At 41.1% G+C, this 16,848-nt stretch overlaps 2 protein-coding genes across 4 annotated transcripts in view; one reads left to right on the forward strand and one right to left on the reverse strand.

The window, feature by feature from the left end:
- The window catches only part of itgb4 (integrin, beta 4), a 36,855-nt gene extending 20,923 nt beyond the window's left edge, over positions 1-15,932 (reverse strand). For 2 of the 3 annotated variants that reach the window (XM_039789025.1, XM_039789024.1), the window contains exons 1-7: positions 6,639-7,068; positions 4,373-4,455; positions 3,214-3,296; positions 1,737-1,838; positions 1,383-1,587; positions 1,200-1,296; positions 898-1,069 (exon numbers count right to left, since the gene is read on the reverse strand). In XM_039789025.1, the coding sequence (XP_039644959.1) occupies positions 898-1,069; positions 1,200-1,296; positions 1,383-1,587; positions 1,737-1,838; positions 3,214-3,296; positions 4,373-4,448 (735 nt within the window). In that variant the 5' untranslated portion in view covers positions 4,449-4,455; positions 6,639-7,068. Of the gene's footprint in view, positions 1-897; positions 1,070-1,199; positions 1,297-1,382; positions 1,588-1,736; positions 1,839-3,213; positions 3,297-4,372; positions 4,456-6,638; positions 7,069-15,913 lie in introns of those variants that run through there. The other variant, XM_039789023.1, reaches the window with a different exon arrangement.
- Positions 11,762-14,304, forward strand: LOC120551542 (autotransporter adhesin BpaC-like). The gene is made up of 5 exons (XM_039789026.1): positions 11,762-11,888; positions 12,060-12,128; positions 12,198-12,284; positions 13,005-13,501; positions 13,683-14,304. Exons 1-5 carry the CDS (start codon positions 11,795-11,797, stop codon positions 14,232-14,234), a joined length of 1,299 nt encoding a protein of 432 aa, XP_039644960.1. The 5' UTR covers positions 11,762-11,794; the 3' UTR covers positions 14,235-14,304.
- Positions 15,933-16,848: the final 916 nt, after the last annotated feature.

Consider the following 16,848-nt stretch of genomic DNA (forward strand, 5'->3'; position numbering starts at 1 on the left):
CAGGTACTCTCTAATTTTGTCTGGCATTTGGTGCTGGACAGGTATTGTCTAAAACTAAAACTGAGTGAAAAAAAAAAAAAAACTAACTTCTTCTACTTTTGATCAACACCACTGAAATATTTATCTGTAAACATAGTCTAAATGTAGCACAAGTAGAGAAGACTTTTAAAGTCAGGGAACTGACTCACTAATGTCAGTTACGCAGAAATGAATACCCAAGTTAGTTTACATTAGTTAACATTAGCCACCATAAGATAACCAGTCTAGCTCACCGAATGTACATTGCTGGGATAAAGCACCATTGCTGCAAGACCGCCCAAGACAGTTGTAATTGGTTTAAAGAAATACATAACCCCAGCATTTTTTCCCTATCCCAGAATGATAAGCCAGTGTAGCCAGATCATACTTTTGCTGCCCATATTGGCCAGGACTCCCTGGCAGAAGAGATAGTGTATGTCAACTGGACCATTCTGGTTAAATAAAGGATAAAGAATAAAGAAATACATAAAATACTCAAGGGCTGACACAGCGCTGTGGACATATGTCTGGTATCTTATAGTTCTGTATTGCCAGACCTATCTCCAGAGCGCTGTGAGTATTTTTTACAAGAAGGGCTGTAGCAGCAAAACAATTAAAAGTATTGAATTGAGCAAAGGTGCATTGTATTGCTTACAAATTCAACATTATGAATTCAACATTTCATATGTAATAGGAAAATTGGTTTATCTTTCCTTTTAAAAGTTAAATGGTCTGACCTCAACAGAGAATTAAAATGCATTTTTAACCTTTGTTTTTTAAGAGAGGTATGGTTGATATTTTTGGGCCTGGGATTTTAACTCACAAGTGTCTGGTCACAAGTCTATTTTTGCCACCCAAATGTACGCAGAGTTTACTAACCCCACAAACTGCAGCCTGCAATATAGCATCAAAACCTCCTTCAGGAGCATCCAGGTTGCCAGATATTCTCTCCTTCTGGAGGTCCCTGTTGAAGGAATCCAAGTCGCTGGTCAGCTTGATGACGTTTTTGAAAGAGAACGGAGGGTCGCTGTTGGGCCACGGCTGCTGAAGTCTGAGAAGGTGGAAGGAGGATGGACAAAATAGAAGAGAGAAATCAGAAATGGCATTTGCATTTGCATTAAACTACTGTATTTATGTGCTTAACTTTCTTGAATGTGTTCATGTCACATTTTCTTGCTTACTTGTCGGGTCTCATGTCCGTCTGGGGCTCGATCACTTTGTCCACAAACTTTCCAAACCCAATGGTGTAGTCATCTGACAGCTGCTTAACCAATGAAGCTACATGATGTACATTCACCATCAGTATCATCGCAACAACTCACTCGACAGTCAACAAAATACGTTACCAACACAAAGATGCTCACCCAGCTCTTTGCCCATGCGCTTCAAGTTGTCCAAATCGTCAGCCATGGAGTTGGAGAAGTCCATAAGAATATAGAGGTCAAGAGGGCCTTTGGTTGGAGCAAACACTTGCACATCCACCAGCTTCTCCTCTCCTGGCAGAAAGCTCATGCTCATCTGCTGTGGAGACACTTGAGACTGCTGAAGTCTAACGTTGATTGCTTGCGCCTGAGCAGCGAGAGAAGCAATGGAAAGGAAGCACAAGGGGAACAACAGAGGAAAATGATTTCACACTTGATCTAAAACATACATACATACATTTAAGAATAAATAATGGTGGAACGATTTTAAGAGCATTGAGAGTGATGAAGACTTACCTTATTTATTGTCATACTGCTTTGAGCTGTGATTACAGCTGCAGCACTGCAGCCATAGTCAATTATATTCTTGTACAGGTCACAGCGAGGGCCATTAAAGGTCTGGACAAACAGGACAATTGATTAGTGAGTATTGCTTTCTAAACATTAACTTGCTGAGTCTTCATATAACAATATTTTTGTTTTATTCAAATTATGAATTGATCCTGAAGATGAATTTTTTGCACCTTGGAAATGCTAGAAAAAAGACCAGGAGATGCGGATGACAGCTTGAGTTAATTTTTTTTTTGTTAAACTACTATTATTATGTGCCTGTAGTTTCATACCTAGGTTATGTTATGAAAACTGAGCCATCTCCATGACAAATGAGCAAATTCCACCCACTGATGAAGACCACAACATGCAGCTGAAAGCTCCCAAAGAAGCTACTATTTTGACCTTGAGTTAAATTGTCAAATTATAAATTGGAATTCAGTGGTCTTGCTAATTGATTTATTGTTTATGAACATTTTAGATGTTAAAAAAATGTATTAAGCAAATCATTTAGAATTTTCGGACATCAGCACATGGGGCACAATGGGCACTAGGGCAAGATACGTAGCTACCATCCAAGACTATACTAATACTAATCAAGTACATGGTATGCCAGGGCTGTAGTCAAGACCAACTTAATCAAGTCCAAGTCAAGTCCAAGACCAGGTCCATGGAGTCTGAGTCAAGTCCGAGTCCAAAGGCAGTTGAGACCAAGTCAAGACCGAGTCCAGAGTAAATCGAGTCCTTTTCAAAACCATAATAGGCAATAGTGTCTTTCCTATGATAATATAGTTATAAGGAGTTAGGCTGAACATAAATAATCTATATATATACAAGATGGATATATCTTCTAACAACAAACTAATCAATGCAAAGAATTTAGGTTTGAGGACCTTTACAGGTTTCTTGTCACATTTTGCTATTAGCTGAGCTAGCGTGCTTTGCTCGTGTAAAACCTAACGGCAGTGGATGAGATAGCGAGATTTAAATATGCTTTCTACATGTTAATATTTGTTATACAGGTGTATTGATAAATGTGTCTCCACCGCAGCCTCTCTGATCTGCTGCCTGCTGACTTCGCTCTGTGTGTGTATGTGTGTGTATGTTTGTGGAGGTGCTCAGTGTCTACAGGAAAATTGCCGCAATGGCAGAGAGGAAGAGGCGGAAGGATTTTTTTAACGCATCATGTTGGTAGAATCAGGCAAAGTTCAGTACAACTGATCCCAAATCAGCAGCCAGGAACAACTTGGACTTGTTCTCAATAGCTGAGAAGTGCAAGACTTTAAAAAAGTGGACCGGACTCGAGTAAGCCTACTACAGCCCTGTGGTGTGCTAAAAAAAGACAGCATTTCACCCTGAGGAATGCCACAGCCCTAATGATTTATCTCAGGATTGACTGATTTGAATTCAGTTCTGTTATACTCCTGCTGTTTTGTGCTCTCACCTCATCAGGGCAGTATGCACAGTCTTTCCCCGACTGCAGGCACTCTGAACAGGTCTTGGCCCTGGAAGCGAAGCAGTAGTTCTCTGTATGGGGGTGGGGAGTCACAAAGAGGCAACAAAGTGAGAATCAAACCCATGAAGCATAGCTAGAATACCTGTGGTAACACTAAAAAGACTTTGGCACAGCATCTTATTTTCTCCTGATAGTGTTCCAAAAGAAACCAATGCTGAAAGCAACATCTAACAGTGACACAGTAGTAAACAAAAAGGTAGATAAAATGAAAAAATAAAAAGGCACTGATCTTCGTAGAATAAATCTTTACAAATACAAAAAAATATCATATACTGTACATACTGTAGCCATCAGTAGTATTATGCAGTACGCCATACACACATCAGTCTAAAAGAATGAGTTAACTTTGCTAAGTTTAGGACTGCATCTAACTATTAGACTAGAACTAGAACTACTATAATTTTTAATGATTATGTATTATATTATATAATATTATATTTTTGATTCATGGATTAATCATTTATTCTATATAATGACAAAAATAATGAAAAAATTGATTAACAATCTCCCCCAGGGCCAAGGGGAAGTCTTACATACAGTAGCTCGATTTTATCCGATCCACAGTTAAAGCTTTAGTGTGTAACTTTTGGATATGTTATGAACGTCCTCTACATTCAAGCCATTGCTAAATGAGTTATTAAGACTATCAGCTCCACACAACTCTCTCTGTATTTCACAGTATGACTATGTTCAGATGATTGTGGCATCTTGGCAATAATGGCAGTTTTGTTGTCATTACTTAAAATTCCTCATGAGGGAGACAGAAACTACGCACTATATCTTTAAAAAAAAAAATATTGCATTTGTAATTATATAGTTATGAAAATCTGGAAATCTATCATAACAGAGGCTTGAAACAGAGATTGTCAGGAAATCTCCCTGATAAATGACTTAGACAAATAATTGTTGATTCACTTACTGTAAACTACCCTCTTAACATTGATGAGAAGTCTCTAAAACTAAAAAACATGTTGTGATTCATGGCCAACTATTCTATTGCATACACAATACTTGCATACAAAACAGCATGTCAATAAGTAACTTGTAGTGAAATAAAATTATGAGATATGAGCCTGGGCTTCCTCACCTTCAGCATAACAGCAGGTTAACAGGACGGCTAGAAGCCCAAGCCCCACTGAGAGATGTAACGTCCATCTCCCCATCTCCTTCCTGCAACAGAAACACAAACAAATACATTCATGCACATGTACAGTACAACTGTAATTCCCTGTTGCAGAGAGAGAGCAAAAAGGCAGAGAGAAAGACTTTTCTCCCCCAGTGATATCTCTGCAGACTAACGTGTAACTTGAACCACCTGTACTTTCCCTCAGTCAAGCCCTGGAGAAAGTGAACAGGAACACTCCCCTTACCTTGACCTCAGTTTGTGAAAAGAGCTGCTTACTGCGAGCGGTTAAAACAGAAAGACGTTGTACTTTCAGAAAATAACACTACAAGCAGCCTTTTTTAACATTTTTCCTCTTCAATAATTGAATCCTATTCTAAAAATGATATAAACATTCTTTTTACACCTGAGTATAGACATATATAGTGACCTACATGCAATTTTAAAGGGCCTGTTCACCCAAATTACACATAACATAATTATGTGCTTCTCGCTCACCTCTAGCCAAATCTAGCCATGTGGATAGTTTTGGTGCTCACGTTTTGAGATATTTATATCTGAGATTTTAGCCTACACCCCAATACAGTTCAGGTAAATGGAAATGTAGTTGTCTGCTGAAAACGCTGTCAACAGAAAATAGTCACTTTGAAAACTGTTGACATTAAGGTCCGTCGATTATGCAGTAATGGGGTTTAAGCCATTACTGCAATGGGATTGTGGAAAGCACGACACACGAAAATCCAATCACCTCTATTATATTGAATGAAAGCAGAAATCTCAAAGACAGATATCTTAAAACCTGGAATAAAAAAGTTAAATTGGTGTACCATCTGCTATTGGCATATAGGTAATGTCATATAGACTAACCATAAAGTGCCTGTTGAGGCATGATAAAATGTGAAAAATGACAACAGGAAGGGAGCAATACAGGGTGGGACCTGTAAATATTCCGGGCAGCATGCTGTGTAGACTCTCCACAATAAAACCACTTCATAATTTTATACTGGAATCTCAGATAGAAAACAATCTGATAGACAGGAAGCTGCAGAAATGATCTTGACTAAAGACGGGAGGTGGAGAGTGAACAAAAGGGCACAATGTGACATGAAATGTCTCAGTAATTGTCTCAGTGGGTAGATAACTGAATATGTGCCACCCCAGTGCACAAGAAAATGATGATTTGTGTTCTGAAGATTTACAACTCTAAGAAGGAATTTCTCCTTGAGGCGAGAGAAAGGCCTGTCCAAGTTAAAAAACACAGTCTGAAAACACATGGGAAAGGCACCTTAGCACCTCGCCGTGAACTGGAGCTGACTACAGGTGTTGTGTGCATGCGTGTGTGAGTTCATGGAATGCGGTGTCACATAAATCACTGACCAAGATGGGTCAGGAAAAAAATAAAAAATAACAGAATAGACCAGCTGCTATCTTACAAACTTGACCATCAGTCACAGAATATGAGCTGAGCAGAGAAACAGTACTTTGTATTCTTTTTTACCTCTTTCTCAGACAAGATCATAGGCACGCAGCCGTTTATGACACTCACAATGAACTGGGAGACACAAATTACAGTTTCCAAGAGACAGAAAATAGAAGTGAGTCATTCATGCTGCTTTTTCTTTGGTCTGAATGACTCCGTGGCACCAAAAGAGGGGACATTTTTCCTGAATTCAAAGCTGTAGTTGTTGTCATACAGACACCAACATGCCTGCCAGGTGAACATACCACCACTGGGTGTGGGGTTGTCTCCCGCCATGATATCATCCATAAGGGGTGGACAGGTTTAGGGGTCATGCTCGGGGACAGTAAGCTAAATCACAACTACACACACCTTGAAAAACCCAGCCTTTGAAGCTATCACTACATTCCACCTAAAAAAAACACAAATAACACAAAGCAAACTAACTGCCTTTCACCTGTGTTGCATTGTAGTCAGTGCTTTGATGTTGGCAACCATGCAAAATTAATAAAAAAAAGATTCAAGCGAAAGTAAGCAGTGACCTAAATAAGTCTTTAGTATTGCAATTCTAAAACCACATGGTGAGATATAAAGTTACATAACGCATGCTTTATATTACATAGACACCATTCACCTTGCTCAAAATGTGAACCAGCAGAATAATCAGTCAATTTTGCAAAGCTGAGAAGAAGATATTTAAGGTGAAGGGCATTGAAAATAATGGATTAGGAAAGGTATGACTGGATACAAAGAGATTACTGATCAACAAACCTCTTATTGCGCTCTTGCCCAGTCCAAGTCCAAAAGTCCAACAATAAATAAGAAAAAAACTAATTCCTTTTTGCTTTGTTTGACCCAAGAGTTTGGGAAAAGTTTGTATCCACCTATAAAACGAACAGAAAAAAACGTCTTCTCTAAGTCCTTGTGTCCAAGTTCAAAGTTCCAAAAAGAGAAGGGACAGATTTCCAGTTTTTCTTTTCTTTTTCTTGTCTTTTGTTTCTTCCCTCCCGTACAGTCCGATTTGGTCAAATATTGACTTATTTTTCCTTAAACTCAGCTCTGTGTGTGTGTGTGTGTCTCCGCGTGTGTGCAGGATTTTTTAAGTGTGTACGGGAGAGATATGAGAGACAGTGAGACTCAGAGCAACCGAGTGAATATAACTGTGCTGTGACTTGATCCCTCCTTTACTAGCTTCTGCACACACACACACACACAAACACACCCACATACACTCTCTCTCTCTCACACACACACACACACACACACACACACACACACACACACACACACACACACACTCTTTCCAATCCCTATCCAGGTGAGTGGCTGTGACGGAGAGGGTTAACTCCCTTCCTGTACCTCTATCTCTCCCCCCCGCCCCCAGTGAAAAGCTCCACACCTCTGTGTGTCAAGGCCCCCTCCCTGCTGCATTCCTCCCCAACAGGAGTTCACCTGTGTGGGCTTGAGACTGGGAAAGGAGGCCCCGCCTTCCATGGCCTCCTCCCAGCTCTTGGGAGTGGCACACAGAGCAGAACACTGCCTGCAGGCTATGGGAAACGGCTTTGGGACTCGTGTGTTTACACAATGGAGTGCTCATCCTACCGGGAACATTTTGTTTGTTTGCATTTGTCAGCTATTTGATGTGAACATTATGATTGCCACATATCTTTTCTCCCTGTTCTGAAGGTAAAGCCACTTTCTTTGCTCTGTAAATGGACTGCTATTACCGTATATAGCGTTTTCTAGTCTTAACGAGTACTTAAAACACTACAGGCACCATTCACCATTCACACACATTCATACACTGGTGACCGAGGCTGCCATACAAGGTGCTAATCAGATAAACATTTATTCACATTCACAGAACGATAGCGCAGCAACTCATGATTCAGCGTCTTGCCACAAAGACACATTTCGACATGTAGACTGCAGGGGCCAGGGATTAAATCACCGACCTCGCGATTGGTAGACGCCCGCCTACCACCTAAGTAGAAGATGTGAGTACACTTTAATATCTAAATATGTTTATAGCAAGTAATTTCGTTATCGCGATATTCAACATTATTGCATATGGCATATTTTCTACATAACGTGCAGCCCCAGTTTTAATTGGGTTTCTACAGCCTTTTACAAAGAGGCCTTCACAGCTACAGTGGACGAAATTGTGGAGACAATCCAACAACTGAAGGTCCACAGGTTTAAATATCATCTCAACATTAAGAGTCCAAACATAATCAATGGCTTATTAACCAACCCATGAATGAATGGCTGTCTAATCCTGTGAGCGTTTTCTAATCAGGGATTGGACAAGAGGAGTTAGATGAGAGCTTCTCGAAACCAAGAATGACAGCCAGGTACACAAAACATTACATTGGTCCTAACAACCTCTATGGTTAAGGTTTGGTTAAGTTTAGGCAACTAAAACTACATGGTTAAGGTTAGGTAAAGATTGTGGTCATGGTTAAAACAAGCAAGACTAACTTTTGATACGAGATGGGATCATGAAAGTTAGACACATTGTACAAAATATTTCCTAAATGTCAACTCCAAATCTTTTACATTACACCTTTTATTGCCCACCAACTCAAATTCCAGGAACACTGATTTTGACCAGCCAGCATAAGTCCTGTCAAAGTGGCCCTGAGAAAAATACTGAACCCCTAAAGTAATTCCCAAACTGTAAAAATTCAGTTGGTGTGATATGTATGATATATATATATATATATATATATATATATAGCATAAGAAATGACACAAATAAGCCCAAAACCAGCATGATTTCTTCTTATTCCCATTTGTCTCAACAGTTGAGTTGGTGAACCATTTGCAGTTTCCCTCTTGCATTGATAACTGCTATTGTGAAACGTATTCATTTATCCACAGAATGAGTATACTACGAACATATTATGGCCTTCCTGACAGAGACAGTTTTGTCATATTTTGCCTCTTAGAGCCGACACTCATAGTTATGCAGATGATACACAGATCTCCATCGCTCACCAGTGGATTCAGACCTGTTAATACATTAATTCAGTGCATTGATTATACCATATAAACCTGTGGATGATACAAAATGTTCTAAAAAATTCACAAAACAGGTTATAATGACTGTACCAAATCAAGTTTTAACTCCTTATAATTACTTCTTCTTAGTTTATACTGTGCTCACGTGGTACATATTCCTTAATAAAGTTGCATTTAATCAAATTAGCAGAAACTCATTTACACACTTTACAACACCATTGGTCTTTTAATCACTTAACAAACTATTGCCTTTTACATCCCTACATTCCTTCAAAACTCACCTTTTTAATTCTGTACCAGGGATCTCTAGACATTGGTTTAGGTCAGGGTTCACATACATTAATTTGTTTCACATTGTTTCCTACTAGGTAATCATCTTTTTGAATCTAGCCTTTTCCTGTAACTTTTTTTTATTGTGTGATCGACTTCTTTGTGTTGCATTCCTGAAGGAAGTAGTAGGAGTTCCAGATAGGGCCAGTGTCAGTGTAAGCGGTATTGTTTATTTCTCTGGAAAGGCCTTTCTTCTTGTCTCCAGCAGACCACACATCAGATGTTAAAGGTTATTCACAATCCCTGTCGCTGCACTACACCCTCATAACTAGACTCACAAAGACTCAGGTCAGTAGCCATGTTAAACCTGTGACACAGATATGGGATTCAAGACATGAATCACAGAAGAAAACAGCCTTTTCCTCTCATACGTACCACACTGGTCATTTTGAACACTGACATACACAGTCATGCTCCTAGCAACCAGATCTGGTTTGATACAATGGCTAACTTCTCTCAAGGCAAACAAAACCTCTGCAGAAACAACTCTTCCCCTCTTTCTGGCTTTCTTGGCTGACACTCTTTGCAGTGATGCCAGTCTAAACAGCCCTTTCACATGTCAGAGGAGGAGCTGAGAGGGAGTGGCCCACCTACTGTATCATTTTTGTAATTTGTGCAAGGGTTCCCTGAGTTCGAGAAATAAAGCTTTAAACTTTTCAGGCTTGATTTAAACCACAGGGAATGACTCCTAGCAGTTACTGTTAGCAATATGGAAAGTGGCACATATATGTTATGCCAGCGACGGGGCATCAACCTGATGTCCAGCGCCAACCTGATATCCAGTGATGGGGCTGCCAACCTGACGTCCAGTGACGGAGCCGCCAACCTGATGTCCAGTGCCAACCTGACATCCAGTGATGGGGCCGCCAACCTGACGTCCAGTGACGGGGCCGCCAACCTGACGTCCAGCGACGGAGCCGCCAACCTGATGTCCAGTGCCAACCTGACATCCAGTGATGGGGCCGCCAACCTGACGTCCAGTGACGGGGCCGCCAACCTGACGTCCAGCGACGGAGCCGCCAACCTGATGTCCAGCGCCAACCTGACATCCAGTGACTGGGCCACCAACCTGACGTCCAGTGACGGGGCCGCCAACCTGACGTCCAGCGACGGAGCCGCCAACCTGATGTCCAGCGCCAACCTGACATCCAGTGATGGGGCCGCCAACCTGACGTCCAGTGACGGGGCCGCCAACCTGACGTCCAGTGACGGGGCCAGCAACCTGACGTCCAGTGACGGAGCCGCCAAGCTGACGTCCAGTGACAACCTTTATTATTGCTAATATTGTATTATTTATTGTTGAGTCTTAAGTATTTTATTGCATGTATGTTTTAATTATGGATCTTGTTTTTATTTGTTTTTACTGTACGGCACTTTGTAACCTGGTTTTGAAAAGTGCTATTCATACAAGTTATTATTAAACACCCTTGGACAACCCAGCCACGGTTGATCTGACCCTGATTTGTGTCCCAGCAGCACTGGCCCATGGCCTCCTGATCTGTAGCCATCTCAAGGCCCTCTCAGCAGCCTCTATGGTGGATTTTAGTGCTTTTTCTTCGCAGCCCCAGGGATGTCTGATGTCTGATGTATGTAGACTCTGCAGTAAACGAACGGCCTGCAAAGCCTCTGCACCCTACCTTGATAGGCTCACAGCGAGCTCACATTAATAACTAGTGGTTATATTTGTCAAAATGCCAAAAGTGAAATTTTGGACTTAAGGTAAACTTACATACTTTATATATATATGAATACATTTTACAGATCAAAGTCTGTTTACAGGTCTTAGAAAGTACTACGGTTTTAAGTAATAGATAAAAGTAAACTTCTTTCATTTTTACTTCCACTTGTAAACGTAATAAAAAGTATGAACAGTGTAGCAGACACATCTCTGGCTATTCCTGCAGAGCCTACATGTGATCACCTCAAAACTAGTTAATGTGACTTCTACACTTGGCTCCCTTGATAAATGTGTCTCATTCTTCACACTAAACAAAGAACGTTTTTGACTCTAAAACTGGCTATTTAGCCCATTCTAAGCCTTAGAAGTGAGATAAATACAAGCCCAGGATCAAGAATCCACCTTTTAAAATTGTGAGATGGGTCATCTCTCTGGCAAATATTTTCAAGACTATGTTTCACTATTGCCATGCGGGTACAGATCCAAATGCAGAAAAGACATTTCTTACATTTTTTTTCTATTATTGAAATGACAGATATGGAGGATTCGGCATCCTTAGAGGCACTATATGTGCAAGGCCCACAGAGGATACATTCTAATGACTTAAGTTACCCTCTGACATTTCTTTTAGTGCCACCAGCAGGACAAATTGGTAGAAACTTTTTTTTAAATAAAAGTAACTATAGCTGTTTAATATATGTAGAAGAGTAAAATTACAATATATGAAGTACTGTAAATCAGAATAAAATGGTTTGGCCAGACCTTTCCTTCTTGTACAAAACAAATTGTCACAGGAATGGCTGAATCTCAACTAGCACTGACTCTCTGAAGAGAGAGCCAATTAGAGCTGATCAGCAACAGCTGTGCTACCTGCATGATGGGGTTTTAAACTGGCATGTGGCACAGGAATCATTTTCTCTTAGTGACTGAAGCAATGGGAGCTATTTGGGCCTTTGTTATTTGTGTGCTGACTGTTTGGATTACCAAAGGTTGTTATATTAATTCTGTTTGAAGCTTGTATTTAGGAAATTTGTAGTGGAGTAGGCTATAGCAAATGTAAAGATTTCAATTCCTGAAATGTCATTTAGCTATAACGTGTTTGTAATATGTGCCATCAAACAGCAGAAACATTTTATTAACAGCAACTGCCTTGTCCTTAGGCTTGTGTTTGCCAGTTGGTGGCACAAATGAAAGACGTGATAATGGGCTGCAGAGGAGAATGATTGGAGGTAAGAATATTAGTGACAGAATCTTTCTGGATACACTTTCTGACACTAACTTATTGTTTCGTACTACAGATTTGTCTCCCAATGATATCTCCATGAAGAAGGCCTTTGCACTTCTCCAGTCAATGGAGTCCATGTTGACCCAATCTGCTAAAGAAGGTGAGCAGGTTCTGTGAAACCCTAGTGTGTTTTGCGGCACAGTGTAGTTAATTAAGATTCCGTTTAACTCTGTCTTGCTTTTGTGATGGGATTCTAACGAGTGTTTAATACTACATTGCCCATACAATGTGGGGTATAGAAGTTTGTGTAGCGCTGAAGTTCTCTTGGCACAATGTAGTTAATTTAAGTTTAACGCTCTTGAGATGGAATTCCAATATTTTACTTACTAGAGATTTATTTAAGCTAAATTTGGGGGGCCAAACTTAACTTATGAAGTTAAATTTCTTATAGCAATTTTTGAGGGGGACTGAAATAATAATGCCAAAATTGTACTTTTATAGGATTTATGTAGTTTTGCTACTTTAGTAAGTAGGCTGGCAAGGCTAGTTTAGAACTTTAAACATCAGCTGAAGTTATTCTTTTCTCCAATATATGCTAAACTGAAAGCTCAGTTTTGTGCCCCTTAGCTAGCAATCTAGCTAACTAGCTGGCCGGCCACTAAATTGGTAAAATGTAACCACCTAATGTTTTATTAATACTCTAAGGGTATAAAAAAGCAGTGACAACTTTACTTCGGTTCAATTTCAGTAACCGTGTAAAGTTAGCATGAAGGCATGTTGGGTGGAATTAGCATATTAACTAACTACAAGCTAGATGTTATAATTGTAACTAACACAGAAAACTGCAGTTTAAATTTTTTAATTTTTTTTCTTCTTTCAGTACAACTGGAAACTAATGAAGTGGAAGCTGAGGCATCATTTAGCTACCTGAACGAATCTAAAAAGCTCAAAACGGAGAAACTTCTCTATCCACACACCAACCTGACCGACAACCTGACGTCCAGCAACAACCTGACCAACAACCTGGAGGCCAACCCGACGTGCAGTGACAACGCGACATGCAGCAACAACGCAACGTTCAGCGACGAGACGTCCAGCGACAACCTGGCCGGCAACGCAACGTGCAGCGACAACATGACGTGCAGCGACAACGCAACGCTCAGCGACGAGACGTCCAGCGACAACCTGGCCGGCAACGCAACGTGCAGCGACAACTCGACGTGCAGTGACAACGCAACGTTCAGCGACGAGACGTCCAGCGACAACCTGGCCGGCAACACGACGTGTAGCGACAACTCGACGTGCAGTGACAACGCAACGTTCCGCGACGAGACGTCCAGCAACAACCTGGCCGCCAACGCGACGTGCAACAACGCGACGCGTTTCAATAACGCGACGTGCGCGCACAACGCAACATTCGGACGCGGCGACGCCCGGAGACAACCTGGCCGGCAACGCGAACGCAGCGACAACTCCACGCGGTAGCGCACAACGCAACGTTTCAGCGGTGACGACGTCCAGCGACAACCTGGCCGCCAACGCGACGTGCAACAACGCAACGTGCAGCGACAACGCAACGTTCAGCGACGAGACGTCCAGAGACAACCTGGCCAGCAACACAACGTGCAGCGACAACTCGACGTGCAGCGACAACGCAACGTTCAGCGACGAGACGTCCAGAGACAACCTGGCCGGCAACGCGACGTGCAGCGACAACTCGACGTGCAGCGACAACGCAACGTTCAGCGACGAGACGTCCAGAGACAACCTGGCCGCCAACGCGACGTGCAGCAACAACGCGACGTGCAGCGACAACACAACGTTCAGCGACGAGACGTCCAGAGACAACCTGGCCGGCAACGCAACGTGCAGCGACAACTCGACGTGCAGCGACAACGCAACGTTCAGCGACGAGACGTCCAGAGACAACCTGGCCAGCAACGCGACGTGCAGCAACAACCCGACGTGCAGCGACAACGCAACGTTCAGCGACGAGACGTCCAGCGACAACCTGGCCGGCAACACAACATGCAGCGACAACCTGGCCGCCAACATGATGTCCTGCGCCAACCTGACGACCAGCGACAACCTGACCTCTGCCAAGAAATGAGTGTGGAACCAACAAAGTTTGTTTCTGGTTGTACTTGCTTATTTCAAATAAAACTAACATTTTATTTGTTTCCCTGTTTCTGAAAAATCTGACTTAACATCATCATGGAAGCTGGCAGTGCTCCTCAGGGCTTCTACTTTGTACATTTCTCCTACTTTAACCAAAAGTTGGCATAACTTGAATATTTGTTTAGAGAAAATCCCACACACTGACCATTACGCAAGCAATAATTTTAGGAAAATACGTTTCGGTCTCAGACCTTCCTTATTTTAAAATGCACATCTTTAAAGGCTGTGTCCTCTGAGTATTTCTCGGTCTGAGACAAATCGTACCACTTTCATTCCTCTCTATATTCTAAAGCTTTTCACTTTTCAATCCGGCATAGTTCACATTCTACAACAACGTATACCTAAAAAAAAATTTTTGTGGCAACAGTTTACATTGATTTCTTGAGTAACAAAAAGAGATCCTAAATTCCCTCAGAACTTTGACGCTAATGCTGCATTCTATTTACCTCGGAAGCCAGAACTGGAAATGACGTCCTATCTGAGTTGAATATGTTCTATTTTGAAGTTGGGATTTTCATTAGCTCTAGCCCAGTTAGCAACCAGTTGATAACCATGCATTATGCCAGTTTTTTTTTTTTTTTTGTGCATGCAAACAGTGTAAGATGTCCACAGATAGAAGTTGGACATGCCTGTGTGAATGACTGATTTAGTGACACAAATAAGACAGAAGTGCTTATAACTTAATATAACTGATACAGGGGGCAGCCATGTTGGATTTTGAACTCGGGCTACTGCAAGGTTGTATGAGTTCCGAGGTCAGGGGGCATGTTTCTGACTTTGACCTCGTTAAAACGGAGTATCGAGGTAAATGGAACATAACATGTCAACAAAATGAATCATGAATTTTTAACCTGGCTTTATCAAATGTTCACATTTCTTTTCTGGACATTCATGCAAATTAGCACATATTTAACAAGAGTGCCTCATTTCCATATTTAAACAATTTATGAAAACTTAATACAAATAATAAATATTGTCTTATTGGGCAACTTTGCTCTGGAAGTGTTTCCTACCCTAGATAGCAAAATATGATTGAATCCATAGTAAATTAGTCAGGCAGAAATATTGACATTGATGCCTGACATTGAAATTAAAGTGAAAGCGCTCATTATGTTTAATGTTGTACAAATGTTTAAATTCAATCCTGACTTGACCTGACTTAAAAATTATTTGAGGAAGTTGGCAGTAGGCACACTGAGACGATATTGATTAAATGTGTATTTCAGTGTTGAAAGCATGACCCTTACACAATGTGAATTCAATGGCATTGTTTTCAACATATAATCTCTGACTGCTGTAAAAAAATTTATTGAAAGTTGTATTTACAGCCTCAACCCACATAGCAACTTTTCTGAACTCTGTGCTGAATTAACTTTCTTTTTACCTCCTTGCTGTAGGCTACCAAATAACCCAATTATGGTATTGTTAACTCTCTCCGAAACTCAGGCTTATTTAATGTAGAAAGTGAAATTATATCGTTCATTGACCACCAAAACACATACACATAGCCTACGGTAAAGCCACCAGTTATCACGGCTGTCGCATATTTTGCATTTACCTCATTATCTGTCCTTTGCATACATGCTAATTATAACGTAAGACGTCACTTACTGTGAACAAGAGGCTGTTGCGGTGAACTGGACTCATTAGCGGGAAACACGGTCGACACGCAGGCTGTTGGAAAAAAAAAAAACAAGTGTATAAGTTTTTGGATACAGAGGGAAAGGCCGACAAGAATGCCTTCACTTTCAGCTCCTCTTTGCTCACATTAAACGAAATCCAGTCCGTGCCCAACTCCTCGCCAATTTACATGACAAAAACTGCACTTTTTGGACCAATGAGTTCATTCAGTGGCTAATGGCGTCTCCTTTTTTTTCCACCAATGAATCAGCCAGTGTAGCACAGAGGACACCGGCGACACACGGGGTGAAAAAGTGAAACCTTTTTTTTTTAGTTTTCAGACAGTGTTGCATATGACAATAATGATGAAAACAATGACAGTTCCCTGTATTTTAAACGGGAAAAGAATGACATGCCAACTATGTATAATTGTCCCCTATTATATAGGCAACAGAATGCTATGCTAAATATCTATAGCTTATACATATTCATATACAGACAGACAAGCAACATGCAGGAATAATTAAGAATATGTTCATATTTTGTTCATATTTCATAAGTCTTGCGTAAACACCTACTGAGTCAAATGTGCGTGACGACAGCGGAGTGATAGAGAGTTTGTTGAGGTGAAAGTTGTGACCTGCCCGGTAGGGTACAAGTTGTACTTTGCAGGTGAGCCCACGAGACACACCCAGAGTGTGCGCGCGGTCACAGGAACTAACACACACTTGCGGTGTTGCCGATCTCATAACTGTGAATCATCCCGATAAGATTCCATTCCGTGGTACAGCTCTGAGTTTACACTCTTTATCATACCTTATGCGGTTTAATGTATCATATTTCTGTTGAAACTATTCCATTGAAATATGTGGAGAAAGGGAAGTTTCACTTTACATTGTAAAAAGCTGCTAAAAGATATTAAACCG

The sequence above is a fragment of the Perca fluviatilis genome, chromosome 21 (genome assembly GCF_010015445.1).
Source record: "Perca fluviatilis chromosome 21, GENO_Pfluv_1.0, whole genome shotgun sequence".
NCBI classification, from domain to species: Eukaryota; Metazoa; Chordata; class Actinopteri; order Perciformes; family Percidae; genus Perca; species Perca fluviatilis.

Excerpts from the sequence above, each read along its gene's own strand:
- LOC120551542 (XM_039789026.1), top strand. The coding sequence starts at position 11,795 with ATGTGGCACAGGAATCATTTTCTCTTAGTGACTGAAGCAATGGGAGCT. Across the intron at positions 12,129-12,197 it reads GCAGAGGAGAATGATTGGAG|ATTTGTCTCCCAATGATATC; the intron begins GTAAGAATATTA and ends TTCGTACTACAG. Across the intron at positions 13,502-13,682 it reads ACGCGACGTGCAACAACGCG|ACGTGCAGCGACAACGCAAC; the intron begins ACGCGTTTCAAT and ends TGCAACAACGCA.